This window comes from Podarcis bocagei (assembly GCF_964188305.1).
Source record: "Podarcis bocagei genome assembly, chromosome: 13".
NCBI lineage: Eukaryota > Metazoa > Chordata > Lepidosauria > Squamata > Lacertidae > Podarcis > Podarcis bocagei.
This window is the reverse complement of record NC_138138.1, coordinates 37,016,797-37,032,510: the sequence shown is the minus strand read 5'-3', so window position 1 is coordinate 37,032,510 and position 15,714 is coordinate 37,016,797. Positions and strand designations below refer to the sequence as shown.

The 15,714-nt window shown below is 48.0% G+C and overlaps 1 protein-coding gene across 5 annotated transcripts; it reads right to left on the bottom strand.

The window, feature by feature from the left end:
• Positions 1-4,369: 4,369 nt before the first annotated feature.
• On the bottom strand, positions 4,370-14,665 carry PIH1D1 (PIH1 domain containing 1). 5 transcript variants are annotated; one of them, XM_081168330.1, is made up of 11 exons: positions 14,508-14,665; positions 13,305-13,409; positions 12,473-12,539; positions 11,534-11,719; positions 10,432-10,493; positions 9,508-9,592; positions 9,191-9,287; positions 8,386-8,436; positions 7,624-7,714; positions 7,364-7,507; positions 4,370-6,251 (listed from the first exon to the last, which is right to left on the bottom strand). In XM_081168330.1, the coding sequence occupies exons 2-11, from the start codon at positions 13,389-13,391 to the stop codon at positions 6,204-6,206; spliced, it is 918 nt and encodes a 305-aa protein (XP_081024456.1). In that variant the 5' UTR covers positions 13,392-13,409; positions 14,508-14,665; the 3' UTR covers positions 4,370-6,203. The 5 variants fall into 5 exon arrangements, with proteins under 5 accessions (XP_081024456.1, XP_081024460.1, XP_081024457.1 ...); XM_081168334.1 differs by having other exon boundaries at positions 13,305-13,402; positions 14,508-14,658; XM_081168331.1 differs by lacking the exon at positions 14,508-14,665 and adding an exon at positions 14,402-14,423.
• Positions 14,666-15,714: the final 1,049 nt, after the last annotated feature.

The window sequence follows — 15,714 nt, the reverse complement described above, 5'->3', positions numbered from 1 at the left end:
CGCAGGTTGGGGGCAGGGGAGAGAGAGGAGCAGGGGAAATAGATGGGTGGCATATCAGGAGGAGGAGCTGCAAGCCCTCGAGGGGGCAAGAGTGATTTGTTCTTCTTCCAGCAACTCATGCTGGGCAAGGTGTGAATGTGGTGTTAGTCTCCTGTCTCCATTAAAGCACAAAATGGGAAGGAGGACGGCGGGGTGGTGGTGGTGGGGAGCCTGCCCCCCCAGCTGTCTCCCCCAACTTAGAGCACAAATGCAACAGATGGTGCCTCTTTTCCTTTGCTCTTTCCCACGAAATCGCTTCTCGGAGGGGGGGAGAAAGAGGCAAGCGGCAAGCGGCCTGAGCAGATCAATCCTATTTCCCTTAAGTAGAAAGCGGCAGCCCCTTGACCCAAGCCCGTTTTTGCTCTTTGCAAAGATCCCACCACACGCTCTCTGCCAAGCGGCAATTAACAGATATCGCAGCGGGGGAAGAGAAAATCCCCCACAGTGAGAGCTGTTCTGTGTGTGTGTGTGTGTGTGTGTGTGTGTGTGTGTGTGTGTGTGTTAGTGCTAATAAGATGCAAATATATTCACAGTGGAAGCAGTGTCAGCAGAGGACAGTATGGAGGGGGGCAGGTTCTTGGATATTTCTCCGGTGCTAGATCATCACCCTTTTCCCTCTCCCCCCCTTTTCCCTATTTGGCAAAGGCTGCTGTGCGGCAGCAGGGTGGGGAAGAGAAAAAAACAGTGAAGGGAAGACACACACACAACACACACACACACTGGTGCCCTTGCCAGGTTAATTCTGACAGGGCTAGAATTCTTCCTGCGACGGATGGCTTTATGGTGGTGGTCTCGGGTCACTCACTCTTGGCCTAACCTACCTCGCAAGGTTGTTGTAAGGATTGGGATGCGGGTGGTGCTGTGGTCTAAACCACTGAGCCTCTTGGGCTTGCTGATCAGAAGGTCAGTGGTTCGAATCCCCGCGACGGGGTTAGGATAGAATGGAGAGGAAAACTATGTACCATATTTTTTGCTCTATAAGACTCACCTTTTCCCTCCTAAAAAGTAAGGGGAAATGTGTGTGCATCTTATGGAACGAATGCAGGCTGCGCAGCTATCCCAGAAGCCAGAACAGCAAGAGGGATTGCTGCTTTCACTGCACAGCGATCCCTCTTGCTGTTCTGGCTTCTGAGATTCTGAATATTTTTTTTCTTGTTTTCCTCCTCCAAAAACTAGGTGCGTCTTGTGGTCTGGTGCGTCTTATAGAGCGAAAAATACATTACCTCGAGCTCCTTGGAGTTGGGATAGAAATTTATTAAACTAACAAATAAACAAATCCAAAATTAAACGTAAAGGGACCACTGACCATTAGGTCCAGTCATGACCGACTCTGGGGTTGCAGCACTCATGCCACTTTATTGGCCGAGGGAGCCAGTGTACAGCTTCCAGGCCATGTGGCCAGCATGACTAAGCCGCTTCTGGCGAACCAGAGCAGCGCACGGAAATGCCGTTTACCTTCCCGCCGGAGCGGTACCTATTTATCTACTTGCACTCTGACGTGCTTTCAAACTGGTAGGTTGGCAGGAGCAGGGGCTGAACAATGGGAGGTCACTCTATTGCGGGGATTCAAACCGCCGACCTTCTGATCGGCAAGTTTTAGCTCTGTGGTTTAACCCACAGCGCCACCCGCGTCTTTAAATCCAACATTAAAGGAAGACAAAAGAGCCCTTGGGGAATATAAGTTGGCACCTAACATGAATCAAAAGCCCTGTCTCCACGGTACGTTAAAAGCTGTATCTATTTTCTGCAGAGCACACGTCTGCCATACAGGCCTAGCATTGCAGCTCAGTGTGGAAATTCCCATGCAGTTCACAGGGACACAAAGACGCTCTGCAAAGCAGGCTTGGCCACAGTGCCCACTATAGCAAGGGTGGCCCACTAGGCGTTGTTGGATGTCATGGACTGGTTGAAATGGTGGAAGGAATGGTGGAAAGAAGACTCAGAGCCTGGGGATTGGTGGAGGGATGACGATGAGCAGCCAAAGAGAGAAGAAGGGGAAGAGGAGGTGGTGGAAGCTAAAGGGGTAACAGGGCTTAGTGAGCTGGGAAAGTCTGTGGGAGAGAGGAAACCAGAATCATAGGCAGAAGCGGAAGCAGGGAACGAGGGAGGCCAAGAGGAGTCACAGATGTCCCCCACCCACTGCAACCCACCCGCTTCTGCTTCCCCCGCCCCCATGTCTCCCAAAACCCAGAGAGGCATGAAGTGGGAGGAGCAGAGACAGACATGCAGGCAAAGTCTCAGATTTCTTGGGGAAAGCCCTGGAGAGGCGGGGGCAATCGGACTCCACAACTGCTTCATAGCGGGCAAGAGTTACCAAAGAAGAGTTGCTGTGCTCACTAGGCCTGGCACTCCAGTGCAGAGCCTGTTTTTATAATAGTCGACTTCACTCGATGTGATTCGTTGCTTCCTCCCAACACTGGATTCCAGCTGCCATCAGCCCCAGGCAGTATCACCAATTGCCGTGGATCATGGAAGCTGTGGTCCAACTTCACCTGGGTGTCGTACAGCATCGATGGGGAACCTGTGGCCTGCTTGGTTGTTGTTTGATTCCAACTCCTATTAGCCCTGGCCACTATATCTCATTGTCATGGACCATGGGAACTGTAGTCCAGCTGCATCCATTAGTCTTGCAGCAGGGATAGGGACATTTGACTTTGGCTCCCATGAGCCCCAGTCAACATAATGGCCAATGGACAGGGATGATGGGAATTGTAGTCCAACGACACAGGCTCCCTAGCTCTGTTCTAGGCACTCTGCCACATCAGATGCCCTGCCCTGCCCTGTAGCCAGATACCCTGAAGAAGGGGGGTGGAAAGCATTTTGTAGTAAACATATATCCTACAGTCCCCTTCATCTCTTTCCTCCAGCAAAGTGGATGTGAGGGAAAACAGGTTGTATGAAGGAAAAAAAGGAAGAGACAGAAGGAGCGAGGGGGGGAGCTGGCGGGGGTGGCAGTGATGGGCATGTGCTTCTGGAACAGGCTGTACAAGCAGGGGGGAGAGGAGAGCAAGCTGAGACAGGAACAGAGGAAGAAGAATTTGCAGCTTCATGTGATGTGTGTGCGCGCGCACCAGAAACTTGCATATTTAAAACTTAATGGAAGAGAAGGTTAGTAGGGCAATCCAATAGCTCAGTCGTAGAGCCCCTGCCCTGCATGCAATAGGTTGCAGGTTCCATCCCCCACTTATCTGGTTGAAAGATCAAAGAGCTGGTGTGGTGTGATGGTTAAGAGTGCTGGACTAGGACACAGTAGGTTGGCAGTTGAAATCCCCACTCAGCCACAAAGCCCACTGGGTGGTCTTGAGCCAGTCATTGCCTCTCAGCCTAACCTACCTCACAGGGTTGTTGTGGTGATTAAATGAAGGGCAGAACCACGTACACCACCTTGAGGCCTTGGGAGAAGGGGGGGGATATAAATGCAATCAAACAATCCACCACAAATGCACCATTGTTCCGTCAGTGATCTTTTGTTGAATACAGCACCGGGGGGGGGGGGATCACGCCAGTCTGGAAGGGCCTCAATTCTGGTACTGAAAACAAATCCCCTGGGCTGAGGATGTGTGCAGATGGACACCACATTTTATTCCCACAAATCACGACGTCTGCCTGCATCTGGGCTAAGAAACTTTGCGTTAACTTTTTCTCTTAATTATTAAGGTCACACGAGAAGTATCCAAACATTTTAAATGCCCCATTAGAGCCGCTCTGCAACTTTCCCTTCTGAACTTGTGCAACAAGCAAGCAACAACTCTTTGATCTAATGAGCTTCTTCGGTGTATGCTGGCGGCACTGAAAACTTCCTTGGCTCAGAAGTTGAAGGCACGGCAGCAGTTAGCCTACACATTGTGGTGCAAAGATATGGGGACTCTAGACATTGCTGAGAAAGTAACTCACATATTAGGTGTTTCTAGGGGTAAAGAAAACCTGGAACATTTTAAACTCTCTTCTCCCACCAAATCACAGAATTTGGCTTTCATGATGTGTCATGCTTCTTTTATTTTTCTACATGATCTGCTCTCTATTTTATGTTTTCTATTCATGTTTTCTGTTTGTTTGCACTTTTGAAGTACAGTACAGTCATACCTCGGGTTACAGATGCTTCGGGTTGTGCACTGCGCTGAACCCGGAAGTACCGGAACAGGTTACTTCCGGGTTTTGGCGCTTGTGCATGTGCAGAAGCGCCGAATCGCAACCCATGCATGCACAGACTGTGGGTTGCGGACGCTGCGGGTTGTGAACGTGCATCCCGCACGGATCACGTTCGCAACCCAAGCTTCCACTGTACATTAATATTACACGCACATACATACACACAAGTCCACACGTAAAATAACCAGAAACGTGAAATGTTTTAATGGATGCCAAACCAAACCAATCCAGGGTACAAATAGCTCAGCCCCTGCTCCTCTCCCCCCACAGAAGATGCACCACCCTCCCTTGTCTCCAAAAGTATGGGGGCGCAGGGGCCTCTCCCCGCCTCAACACCATCTCACCTTCCACTGAAAAGGCAGGCAGGTAGCATGCAAAGGAAGCACTGCCAACACCTGTACCAAAAACCTGTGTTATGTTGGCTCACACTTACTTGCTTCAAAAACCTACGGAGATTTAAGCTTAAAAAAACACACACCAAAATGTTGGGAGGTTGCAGAGATGGGCAAAAATTAAAAACAGCATCATAAGGAATCCTTCAACTTTTTACCAAAGAGAAGATTTAGCTCAAAGTTCTCAGAAGAGACAATGCTGACACACTTCAGCTATATGGCTTATTTCAGACTTCTCTTTTCAACTCAAAGATAGAAATCTTGGCATTTCCCCCCAGGAAATGGTTTGAACAGAAGATGCCTGAGAATGAGTTTTTCACAACTGCATTGGGAGTTGTTGTGACGATGAAGAGATGCCACAAAGAATTTTGGACATAACGTACCAACTCTGGAAAATAAATTTGTGGGTCACCCTTCTCAGGAGGAGAGGGGACATCTCGTTTCTTCTGAGCATTATGCAATACAGGGGATGCGCTAGTGGCAGCAGAATTAGATAAAGGGTGCTACTGCAGGATCCATGAAAAAGGCGGAACCATGCATAGAACTATGAGGGCGGCTGGGTTAACTGGGAGGCTATGAACTTTAGAGTACATTGCCTTGGTTAGACGCTGGGACTCCAATAGAGCATCACTGAACGCACCTTCGCTCCAGAGAAGGCTGCCTTGCTCTCTCCAAGGATGCTTTCAAAAACCCACGCAGCTCAGAACAAAGGGGTAAAGATGAAACCACTTGCACCCTGGGCTCCTCATTAAAAAGACCCAGAGAAGTCTGCATCTTATAGCAGCCATGAGGAAAAAACAAACCATCGCCAGCTGCAGTCAGGCAAGGACTGGCAAGAATGCAGTGGCAGAGGGCAGGCTGGACTGTACCATATCAGAAGGCAGGGGAGGATTCTGTTTCTGAGTGGTCCTTCGGCATTCTCATGTGCAAACGTAACACAACAGGAAGAAAAATACTGACCTACCCACTTTCCTGATGTGGTAGGTGGTTTTTTGTGTTTTGTTTTTTAAAGCTTTAAAAAGTGTCCCCCACCTTCAGCCCGAAGTGTACATATAACCCGTCCCTTTGCCACAGGATTCATTTGTCCTTTCTCACCCCAGCATGTTTTGACTCAGAGCAGGTCCTCCATTTTTTGCTAACGGGGTCAAGGGGGGAGGTTTGGAAGCCCAGAGCCCGTCCCGATTCAAAACACAGAGAGAGAGAGAGGAGCTGAACTGACTGCAGGCGTCAGCAGAGACAAGCAGGTCACATGTACAGACCGAAAAAGAGGAGGTAATAGAAAAGCCAAAAAGAACAGCAGCTGTTGCGGGTGGAAGGGAAGTTTGAGAACACAAATCGTGGGAGGAGAGATGGAGGCAAGTCCTGGCTCCCATCCAACATGTACAACACACTCTCTCTTTCTCTTCCGCTGTGTGTGTGTGTGTGTGTGTGTGTGTGTGTGTGTTTAGGTGCAGAGTCTGCATTGTGGAGGTTGCCACCCCTGACCAAAACCTAGCCCCCTTCCTTCGACAGGAAGTCCAGCCTCTTGCCCAGCACCTCCCTTCTTCACTCTGCTGTTTCCTCCGCTGGCTGGTATCTCAAAGAAGGGCCTCCGCCTCCAGGATGGTTTTTCCTCCTCCGAGCTCACGGCAACAGTAAGGGGCGCTGGATGGGCATCAGTAAAGTCAGGACCTGGAAAGGGAGGAGAGAGGAAAATGGGTCGTTTCAGAGGCTAGAGCGCCCCCTTGCTGCTGCAGTTAAGCTGCACAGGGGTTTTTACGGTAAATGGTGCAGAAGCTAAATTGAGTCAGACCGCACAATGCCAAGCAAAGAGGAAGCTGCCGGCTCATCGGCCATTTGTGGTTTAAGGGCACGCAGCTTGGCATGACTTACGCAGATCACAGAATCTGGAATGACCGAAGGTGAAGAATTTTTTAATTATTATTTGAAAATAGTGCAGAATGCACAGCGTCCTGATAATGACCAGGAAAATCTAGGAGAAGCCACTAGCTGGATTATCAGGCCGGCAGACCATAGCTGCAAGTGGCTGAAGAAAGGAAGCCAGGTCACATGCTCAAGGCCACAGGGGGCCCCTGAGTCTCATAGGGGTGCTGGAAAGGCCAGTGTTGCAACCCTGCATGTCGTCATACACCCCCTTCAACTGGGGAAGCCCTAAAGGAAACGTTTGGGCCATGCAAATTTGCCTACCTTAGGAAATCTCCAGACACACATTCCCCGTGTGTGTGTGTTATTATTATTGCCTGGCAAGGACTATGGTGTTCTAGTGTCCATCACAAACACCTACACCTGTATCACTTCTACCTTTCCAAAGAGTTGTTCCTCCTTTATTCAAAGTGGTTCTCATGATGGTCAAAAGAGCAAACAGCTCCACTTTTGGAATTTTTCCATAGCAAAGGCTGCAATGCACTTGGCCTGGGGTCTTGTGCTCTTCTAACACCACCAGTGTCCTTGGAAAGCAGCCTCAGAGGCTACTGGGTCCTGTACTAAGAGAGAACGGGCTAAGCGGCCTGGGATGTAGCCAAAACAAGGCTTCCTTTGAACTAGAGCGACCACTTTCTTAAGTTATCAGTCTACTGCTGACAAAGGTGATGCCGGTCATCTGATACCGGCCTGTAGCACCTCATCACATTGTCAAAGGCACTAACAACTTAGACCTTTCCTTCAAAGGCACACATTTACAAAGGAAGGGGAAGCCTCTTAAGAGCTAAACACCTCAGGTGTGGTTCGGAAGGAGGGAGAAGATTTCTGCAAGTCTCACTCTCTCTCTCATCCTAGTTACTCACCTTTGTTCCTCTGTGGAACTGGGCCCTACTCTCCTCGGGAACAATGATGTAGGGGAGGAAGATGTCCAAATGGTAGAGTTGGGGGTGTCCCTGTAACACAATGCGGTCCTCTCCCAGGTCCAGCTCGAGAGATCTTACTGAGGTCTGATTAGGGTGGGAGAACAAAGAAACACTGAAAAAAATACAATTTTATTGCTATTTCCCCAGCTTGGGGACCAGAGCACCCAAGACACCACCCTACAAACCGCATGCCAAATTACCATTTTAGGGAGGCTGATTTTCGCGACCAGGTGGTCAGGGTGGCTGATAGATGGCTCAGCAACTATGGTGAATTCAGGAACTGTGGCCGAGCTGCGGAATGAAGCACAACAGAATCAGCAAGGGAGAAGGGGGGGGGGGAGTGTCATGATAAAAACACTCAGTTGGAATCAGATATTGCCAACTCATAAAAACAGGGACAGGCAACATGTTAATAGATTAAAGAGCCAAGTCAGAAATGCAGCTGTGGGCTTCTGACACACAATATCCTGCCCGATCTAACTGAACTTTATTTAATTCATTAGACATACAACCTGCACTATGGGCGGCTGATGACAGAGTCCTATTCTGGCCACTATCGGCCAGTTTAAATAAACTTGCTTTATTGTACTTCTGGGAGATGCAAAGGCTAGGGCTTTGCCAAGTCTCCAAGGGCAGAAAACTCTGACACTTAAGGGCAGCTATTCAGAATGCCTCTGTGTGTGTGTTTGCAGACCCAATTTGACACCCAGGTAGCATACTCAAAACATCACTCCTGGTTGCTCTTAAATGCCTGGTACAACCGAGCAGTCCAGAGGGGTTCCTTGGGCTTGTACTAGTGGCAGTTTCTGGCCAGTCTTCAGAGGACTGCCCCATGAGCAATGCATTGCACCAGTCCAACCTATCATAGCAGACCATATTTGAGATCACGGGTCATTCCATTCCTCCATTACCCTGACCCCCATCCTCATTGTACAGTCCCTCCCATCCCAACCACACCGTACCTCTGTGACGCAGATGGCTGCAAAAGGTTCCTGCCTTCCTCCTTGACTTGGCTGCAGAAAGAGAAAAACGCCTTGTAAAAATGAAGAAGGAAGTATTGATCTGACTACTACAGTTGTACCAAGTCCCCATTCAAGTCTGGGCCAACAGCTCTCTCTGCTCTGTCCAGAGTCCCAAACACTTTTAACAGGCCCCAGAGATTGGTTTCTGCTTCAGCTGACAAGATGCCGTAGAATGCTAACAATTGAATGCTAACAATGACTTAATTCTCCCTCTGCCGCCCCTCATGTGTTACAAGCCCCTCCCATGCTAACATTTCCATATAGCAGCCGCTCACTGGAAAGATCTCTCCTAACTCGACTACCCTCAACTTGGACTCCAGCTCCCATCAGCCCCAGCCAACATGGCCGATAGTTAAGGATGATGGGAACTGTAATCTAACAGCATCTAGAGGGCACCAGATTGGGGAAGACTCTCCTAATTCATCCAGATGGTCCAATGGCAGCCAGTGATTCTCATGCTAAGAGGAGGAGGAGATAAGCTTACCCCAATACTAGTCCATTGCAGAAAAATGAAGTGTCTCAAGGCCCCTGAAAATTTAACTAATCTTGCAGGGCACAAGAGCCCACTTCACCAGATGAATGACAAGTATAATCCCAATTTAGCAGCATCCTCTTGGGTGTTAAGATGAGCAGAGGGGGACCCCTCTTGGTAGTCCCACCACTCTCAGAGGTCCGGGTGGGAGGACTCCCGGTAGAGGACCCTCTGTGTGGCATTCCCCTAAGTTGTGGCATTCCGCCAACGTACCTGCTATCCATCTCTTGGATGAAAGGCTTGGATTTGGTGCGGATGGTCTGCTCGGCTATGGAGCCCATAAACTTCCTGTTCTTCAGAATCCGCCATTCTGGAAAGGGGCGCAAGCAGCCTTGTTAGCTTGGCTGCAGGGGTAAAAGGCTCTGACCCAGCCCCAAAGGGATGGAAGCACCCAGAACGGATGTTAGAAGTCTCCCAAACCAAGGTCGCTTTTCTTTCAAGGGTATGCCCCCCCCACAAGGAGGGGAAATGTTACCTCAGGATTGGCCCCAAGAGGGGGCCCTGTTGCCTGCCGGCAGCAACACCTGTACCTTGGTTGTTGACATCCATCTTGTATTTCTCCGACAATCCTTCCATGGCGATTGTGATGAAGAACTCTTTGAGGAAGTCGTTGTTCTTGAGGCAGCGAGGGAAAACAGAGAGATGGGGGTGGGGAGAAGGTTAGGTTCCCTTCTCTCAGGACATGGATTACTCCATGAAGAAGTAGCTGCCACCCAACTGCATGCATAGGTAGGAAGTCCCAAGGCCTTGTGATTATGAAAATAAGAAGTCCAGCTGAATTGGGCCACAGGCCCACCGAGTCCAGCTCATGACAGCTGTGGGAAGCCCTCAAGCAAGGGCCAAGTAGAACAGAGCTCATCACTTGTGATTGCTGGAAACTGATATTCAGACACATACCGATTGGGGAGATGGTGCGGAGGAAGGGATGCATCCATTCATGGCATAAGCAGCCGAAGATACATTAAAGAGGCTCACCTGCCTACCTTGCAGGTGTAAACTTGCAGGAGTAAACTTAGGGAAGCTTTTAATGTTTGATGCATTACTGTATTTTAATATTTTGTTGGAAGCTGCCCAGAGTGGCTGGGGAAGCCCAGCCAGATGGGTGGGGTATAAATAAATTATTATTATTATTATTTATTATTATTATTATTATTATTATTATTATTATTATGTTACCAGATTTTTTTTCCAATGAATCCGGGGAACTTCAATGGATTTTGTATGGGGACTGATTTGTAAATCCAGGGACTGTCCCCAGGAAATGGGGACATCTGGTAACCTTATGCCCCTGTCTCCCAACATCATCCCCCTACTCTGGCACAGCAAACAGCACCCAGGTGGTTTTGGGAAAGAGAGGTTCCTGCCTGCCATGGACACAGCAGGAATTCTGCCCCTGAGCGGAACAGGAGAAGCCGTTTGGGACACAAAGGCTCCCTTTCAAAAAGGCAACTCACCTCCATCTTGTTGTAAAAGGTGGTGCTGATGGAAACGTCATAGACGGTGCAAGCATTGCCACCTGGGAAAGAAGAAAGAAGGGTCAGGCCGCTTCTACAGAAGAGGGGGCTATTCCTAAAACCTCCAAGGCAGAAGGAGCCTTGGTTTCACAGTTGCCCTTCAAGGGCTGAGTCCACACTGCACCACCTCACTTGGGAGACGCTCTTATGCAGAGACATCCCCACGAGGAAAAACAAAGAGATCGGGTGTGTTTCTCTCTCTTGAGCCAGGGTGGGTACAAATCAATGCTTTCTTAAAAACATCTGAACTTTCCCCCTCCACAAAGCTGCATTCGTCTGCAAGTTTCTGTTTCTGTGAGCTACGCAAAAAATGGATCATCCGTATAAAAATAAAAAGGGAGCAAGTGTGTTTTGGATGCCAACTGATTCCTAGGCAAAAACGTTCCTCTTTAACCAGGCCGTTGGTCGGTTGTCATCTGATGCCCTTTTAAAATGGGGGGGAGGGGGGTTACTCAGGTGTTTGTTTTTATTTTGATTATGTAGTCTGTGTTTTTATCCTATAAACTGTCCTGAGATCTGTGGGTATAGGGGAGTATATAAATTATAAATAAATAAATAGTAGTAGAACAGTCATACCTTGGGTTACAGACGCTTCAGGTTGCACGTTTTTGGGTTGCGCACCACGCCGAACCCAGAAGTACCCGGGTTACTTCCAAGTTTCAGTGCTCACGCATGTGCAGAAGCGCTAAATCACGCTTTGCACATGCGCAGAAACGCCGAATTGCAACCTGTGCGTGCGCAGACGTGGCGCTGTGGGTTGCGAACGTGCCTCCCGCACGGCTCATGTTCACAACCCGAGCGCCCACTGTAGTAGTAGGAGTGTCCTTCAAATGATGAGAGGGATTGAGCCAGGGATTTAGGTGACCAAGTTCCTTACTCCTTGTGCTACTCAGACAGCTCTCTTAGGCAGAAGGACCAAAAAGTCCACCAAGACCTGGCTGGCTCTGTAGAAGCACGTGCTCCAGCCTTGGTTTTCCTTAAGACTTAGCAACTCATTTCACGGCTAGCCCGTCCTCTCAGCATCAATGAGGCGGATGCTCACTCTTGTCCACTTCCGCGTGGGGCTCTCCCAAGCTCATGGGGATCCTGAAGGTGGAGGCATTCTCCGACTCAATGAGGCAGGCAAGCTCTTCGTTGGTCAGGTCAGGAGGTGGGGGGATGTGGGGAGACCGGCAGACGTTCACAAAGACCTTCTCACCGGAACTTGTGCGGGTTTTAAGGCAGAATCCTGGGAAGGATGAGAGAAGCAAGTCATAGATTTGCAGGTTTCTCTAAACAACTAGGGAATCTGCTTTTGCCGGCCATGGACCACTTTCACCTTGTCTCCCCATTGCACCTCTAACATCCACCCCACTCCCCTGTAATCCCAAGATCTCTGCTTTTCTGGTTATATGAGACAGGGAGAAAAGCTTCTCTTTCTGCTCTTTATATAATTTTATACACCTCTACCATCTCCCTGCTTTCTCACCCTTTCTCTCTAAACTAGAAGGCCCCAAATGTTGCACCCTTTCCTTAAAGGGGAGTTGGTCTACCCCTTTGATAATTTTGATGGCCTTTTCTGAACTTTTCCCAGCTCTGCAATATCCTTTTTGAGATGAGATGGCTGGATAAATAGCACATATGTACATAATAGTCCAAGCGTGGTCACACCACAGATTTGTATAACGGCATTATGATATTGACAGTTTTATTTTCAATTCCTTTCCTAATGATCCCCAGTGTGGCATTTGCCTTTTTCACAGCTGCTGCACAATGGATCAGCTTCTCCATCAAGCTACCCACTATGACCCAAACATCTCATCCTGGTTAGTCACCCCATGAGCTTATATGTGAAATTTAGATTATTATTATTTTGCGCCCCAGCTTGCATCACTTTGCCCTTGTTTGCAATGAAAGGCATTTGCCATTTGACTGCCCAAGCTTATATCCAGTTTAGAAAAAAGTTCATTTAGAAACCTTCACAATTCCTTTTGTTCTTTACCTGGGAGTGGACGGATAGGCTTGGATTCTGCCGGAGAGGGCACGAAGCTCTGGATTTTCTGGGTTGCCTAAGAGGCAGAGATAAATTTATGACACAGCTACACAACTCAGACTTTAGAGAATTTTTTTATGTTTGATGTTTTATTGTGCTTTTAATATTCTCTTGGGAGCTACCCAGAGTGGCTGGGGAAACTCAGCTAGATGGGTGGGCTATAAATAATAAATTATTATTATTTTTTTATTATTATTACTTAAACCGATCCCATTTCTTTCCGAGATGAAAGGCTGCAGCCCCTTACGTCTGGAATTAGACATTCCAAGAGCCCCATGTCCTTCCCTGAGCCCAACCCTTCATGTCACATTCATCAACATTCAACCCAAAAGGTCTTTTCACTTTGTGCATCTCAGGTCAGCTTCATTGAACTCCATTATAAATTTGAAGCAGTATTATACCACTTTAAACAGTCACGGCTTCCCCAAAAACAATCCTGGGAACTGTAGTTTGTTAAGGGATGCTGAGAGTTGTTAGGCGACACCCCCCTTCCCCTCACAAAGCTACAATTCTGAGTTCCCTGGGAATAAGAGCTGGTTATTAAATCATCTGAGAATTGTAGCTCTATGAGGGGAACAGAGGTCTCCTAACAACTCTCAGCAACCTTAACAGACTATACTTCCCAGGAATCGGGGGGGGGGGGACCATGGCTGTTTAATGTGGTATGAAACAGATTTAATTACATAGTGCAGATGGGGCCTAGAAAAGAGTCCATCAGCTACACATGGTCCCTGATCCCCAATTTTTCCTCCCCACCCCCACCACAGGCCTTCATGCAAACCTGGAGTAGAAGACGTTGGAACTCCTTCTCTTCCTCCTCCTCCTGCAGCTCGGCTGATAACAGGGATGTGTCAGCTACAGATGCCATGGTGGTGCTAGCTGGACCCTGCAGAGGTTAATATTTATATTTTATAAAGGTGATTTCAGTTAAAAGAAATAAAGTGATACAGGAAAAAAGAAGGAAATGTGAGGAGAAAAACAACAGCAAAGATACATATAAAAACGAAAATATACCCCCAAAAGCAATATATAATATACATTCTTGTATAAATTGGTATAGTGTTATTGGTATTGTCCTAGTGCTTATGGAAATGCTAATAGCTTACTACATTTTGTATAAACTCATTCCAAATGTTATCATGGTTATCCATACAGAGTCTGCGGCTGTAAGCAGTTCCGTTCATAAACTGCCAGTGATATCATATCATCAGCCCATTGATTGAAAGGTATCATATATTTTATTCCCCCCCCCAAAAAAAAAAACACACCTCAATATCAATCTCTTGGCCGCCATTAAGGCACGGAAAAACCATTTCCGTTGTCCTGTTGATAATTTCCATATTGCAGGCATCTAATTCAATAAAATTTTCTCTGCTGAAAGACTTAACTTTTAAGATTTAAGTTTAACACACACCCTAAACCAAAATCAAGCCTCAAGGGTCCCAACTCACTGCTCCCCCCCCCCACAGACTTGCTGCTACACCCTCCCTCCAAGGAGACCAGCGCAAGGAGATGACGTTTTCTCAACTCTCCACTTCATCCTCAAGAAAACAACCCCGTGAAGTAGGCCTACCAAGGCTACTTGGCTGAAGCTGGGTTTGAATACAAGCTCGTGATATCTCAGCTTCACGCTTTGCTGTCTCCAAAAATAAAAAAGGGGGGACCCTTTTAAGATCTCCCCTTCCAGGAATCAAGATCCCGCACCTGCCTCTGCCAAATCGAACTTCCTTTCCAGTCAGCGGATCAAACTTCCGTTGTTGCTATGGCAGCGACTCCCGACCTCAGCTGTACTGACTACCGAGAAAAGGACGGGAGGAAATAGTGCCTAATGGTTACAGCAACGGACTGGAAGTGCGGGGGGGGGAGAGAAATACTTGCCTCTCTATACGCCCTGAACTTTAATGCCACTCCTCTTCCCAAGTCCCATGCACATGATCTATAAATAACGATTTTAAAAAATCATAGCTTCCAGGGTCATGTTTACCTTGGTATCGTTGCTAGTTTATATATCTGTCTGTCGTCGGCTCCGTGGCGAAGGAAGCGACGACACGCGCGGGCGCCAGAAGGTTCGATATGCGGAGAAGCGGGACCGGAAGTCGAGTTCTCTTTGCCTCTTTCTCATAGGCTTCCTATCTCTGCGCTCTGTATTGAGGATGCAGGAACTCCATAGAGTTAAGGACGCGAGGTCAGACAAATGTTAGACTAGCATCTCAAACATCCGGTTAGATTCGGGGTTTTCCTTTGGATTAAGGCGGGGCTGGGCGCGCTATTAGACAAGAGTGAGCTTTTGGTGTCATGTAAGAGCAGCAATTTGTTGTTGCGTTTAATTTTTTTTGTTTTAATGCTAATACTGGGGGGGGGGGTTATTTCCTTAAATGCTGTTGGGGCAATGCAAGCATTTTAATATAAAACACCATTTATATAACAAACCAGATTCTTCAACTACACCAATAGCCAGGCTTTGGTATATGTTACTAAGTATGTAAGAATCTTAGAATACTGTACATTGCAGCTCCTCTCTATCTCTCAGTTCCTCCCCTGTAACCTGCAGTGTTGAGATAATAAAGGTTAAATCCTATACACATTTACCAGGGAACCTTGGATTGCTCTGTAAGGCTGAGCTCTGGTTTTTCTTCTCTTGGGGTGGGGGGCAGGGGGTGGGGAAGGGTAAGGCAATAGCCTCTGGCCAATCAATCCCATTCACGCCAAAATCCTGGATTTCGCTGTTGATTCCGAAGGTTACCTGATATTTATAATCCCAACTAGCAAACAAAACAGCTTTCAAAAGTAACCAAGAAGATGCAACCTCAATGTTGGAGGGTTTTCCTTGTTATGCATTTCATTTTGTGGTAAACAAATAAAAAGTAACCAGGAAGCCTCGTCTGTAGTCATGAAGGTTTATAAGAATTCTTAAAAGGTTACAAAGACTTTTTCTCCCCCCCCCCAGCTCTTAGATAGCAATATACCTCTTCCCTCTCCATCTCTATGGTGCCAATGCGTCCCTTCTCTCCACCTCCCAGTCTCTATGGAAGCCAGGAGTCCGGAAGTGCCGCCCTAAAGGGGCGGGTGGCTGAATGTTTAGCCTGGCTGGTGCTTAGTCCAACTGTCAAGGGGGAAGAAGCCCAATTACTGTAGTGCCCATGGCTGGCTCAGCAGCAGCGGCGGGAGGCGGCAGCAGGCGCGGGGCCCCT

Bases quoted from the DNA above. Each gene is read 5' to 3' on its own strand.
- PIH1D1 (XM_081168330.1), bottom strand. From the start codon at position 13,391: ATGGCATCTGTAGCTGACACATCCCTGTTATCAGCCGAGCTGCAGGAG. The intron at 10,494-11,533 runs GTGAGCATCCGC...CTTCTTTCCCAG, and splicing joins CCACGCGGAAGTGGACAAGA to GTGGCAATGCTTGCACCGTC. The intron at 9,288-9,507 runs GTACAGGTGTTG...GCCCCTTTCCAG, and splicing joins GATGGATGTCAACAACCAAG to AATGGCGGATTCTGAAGAAC.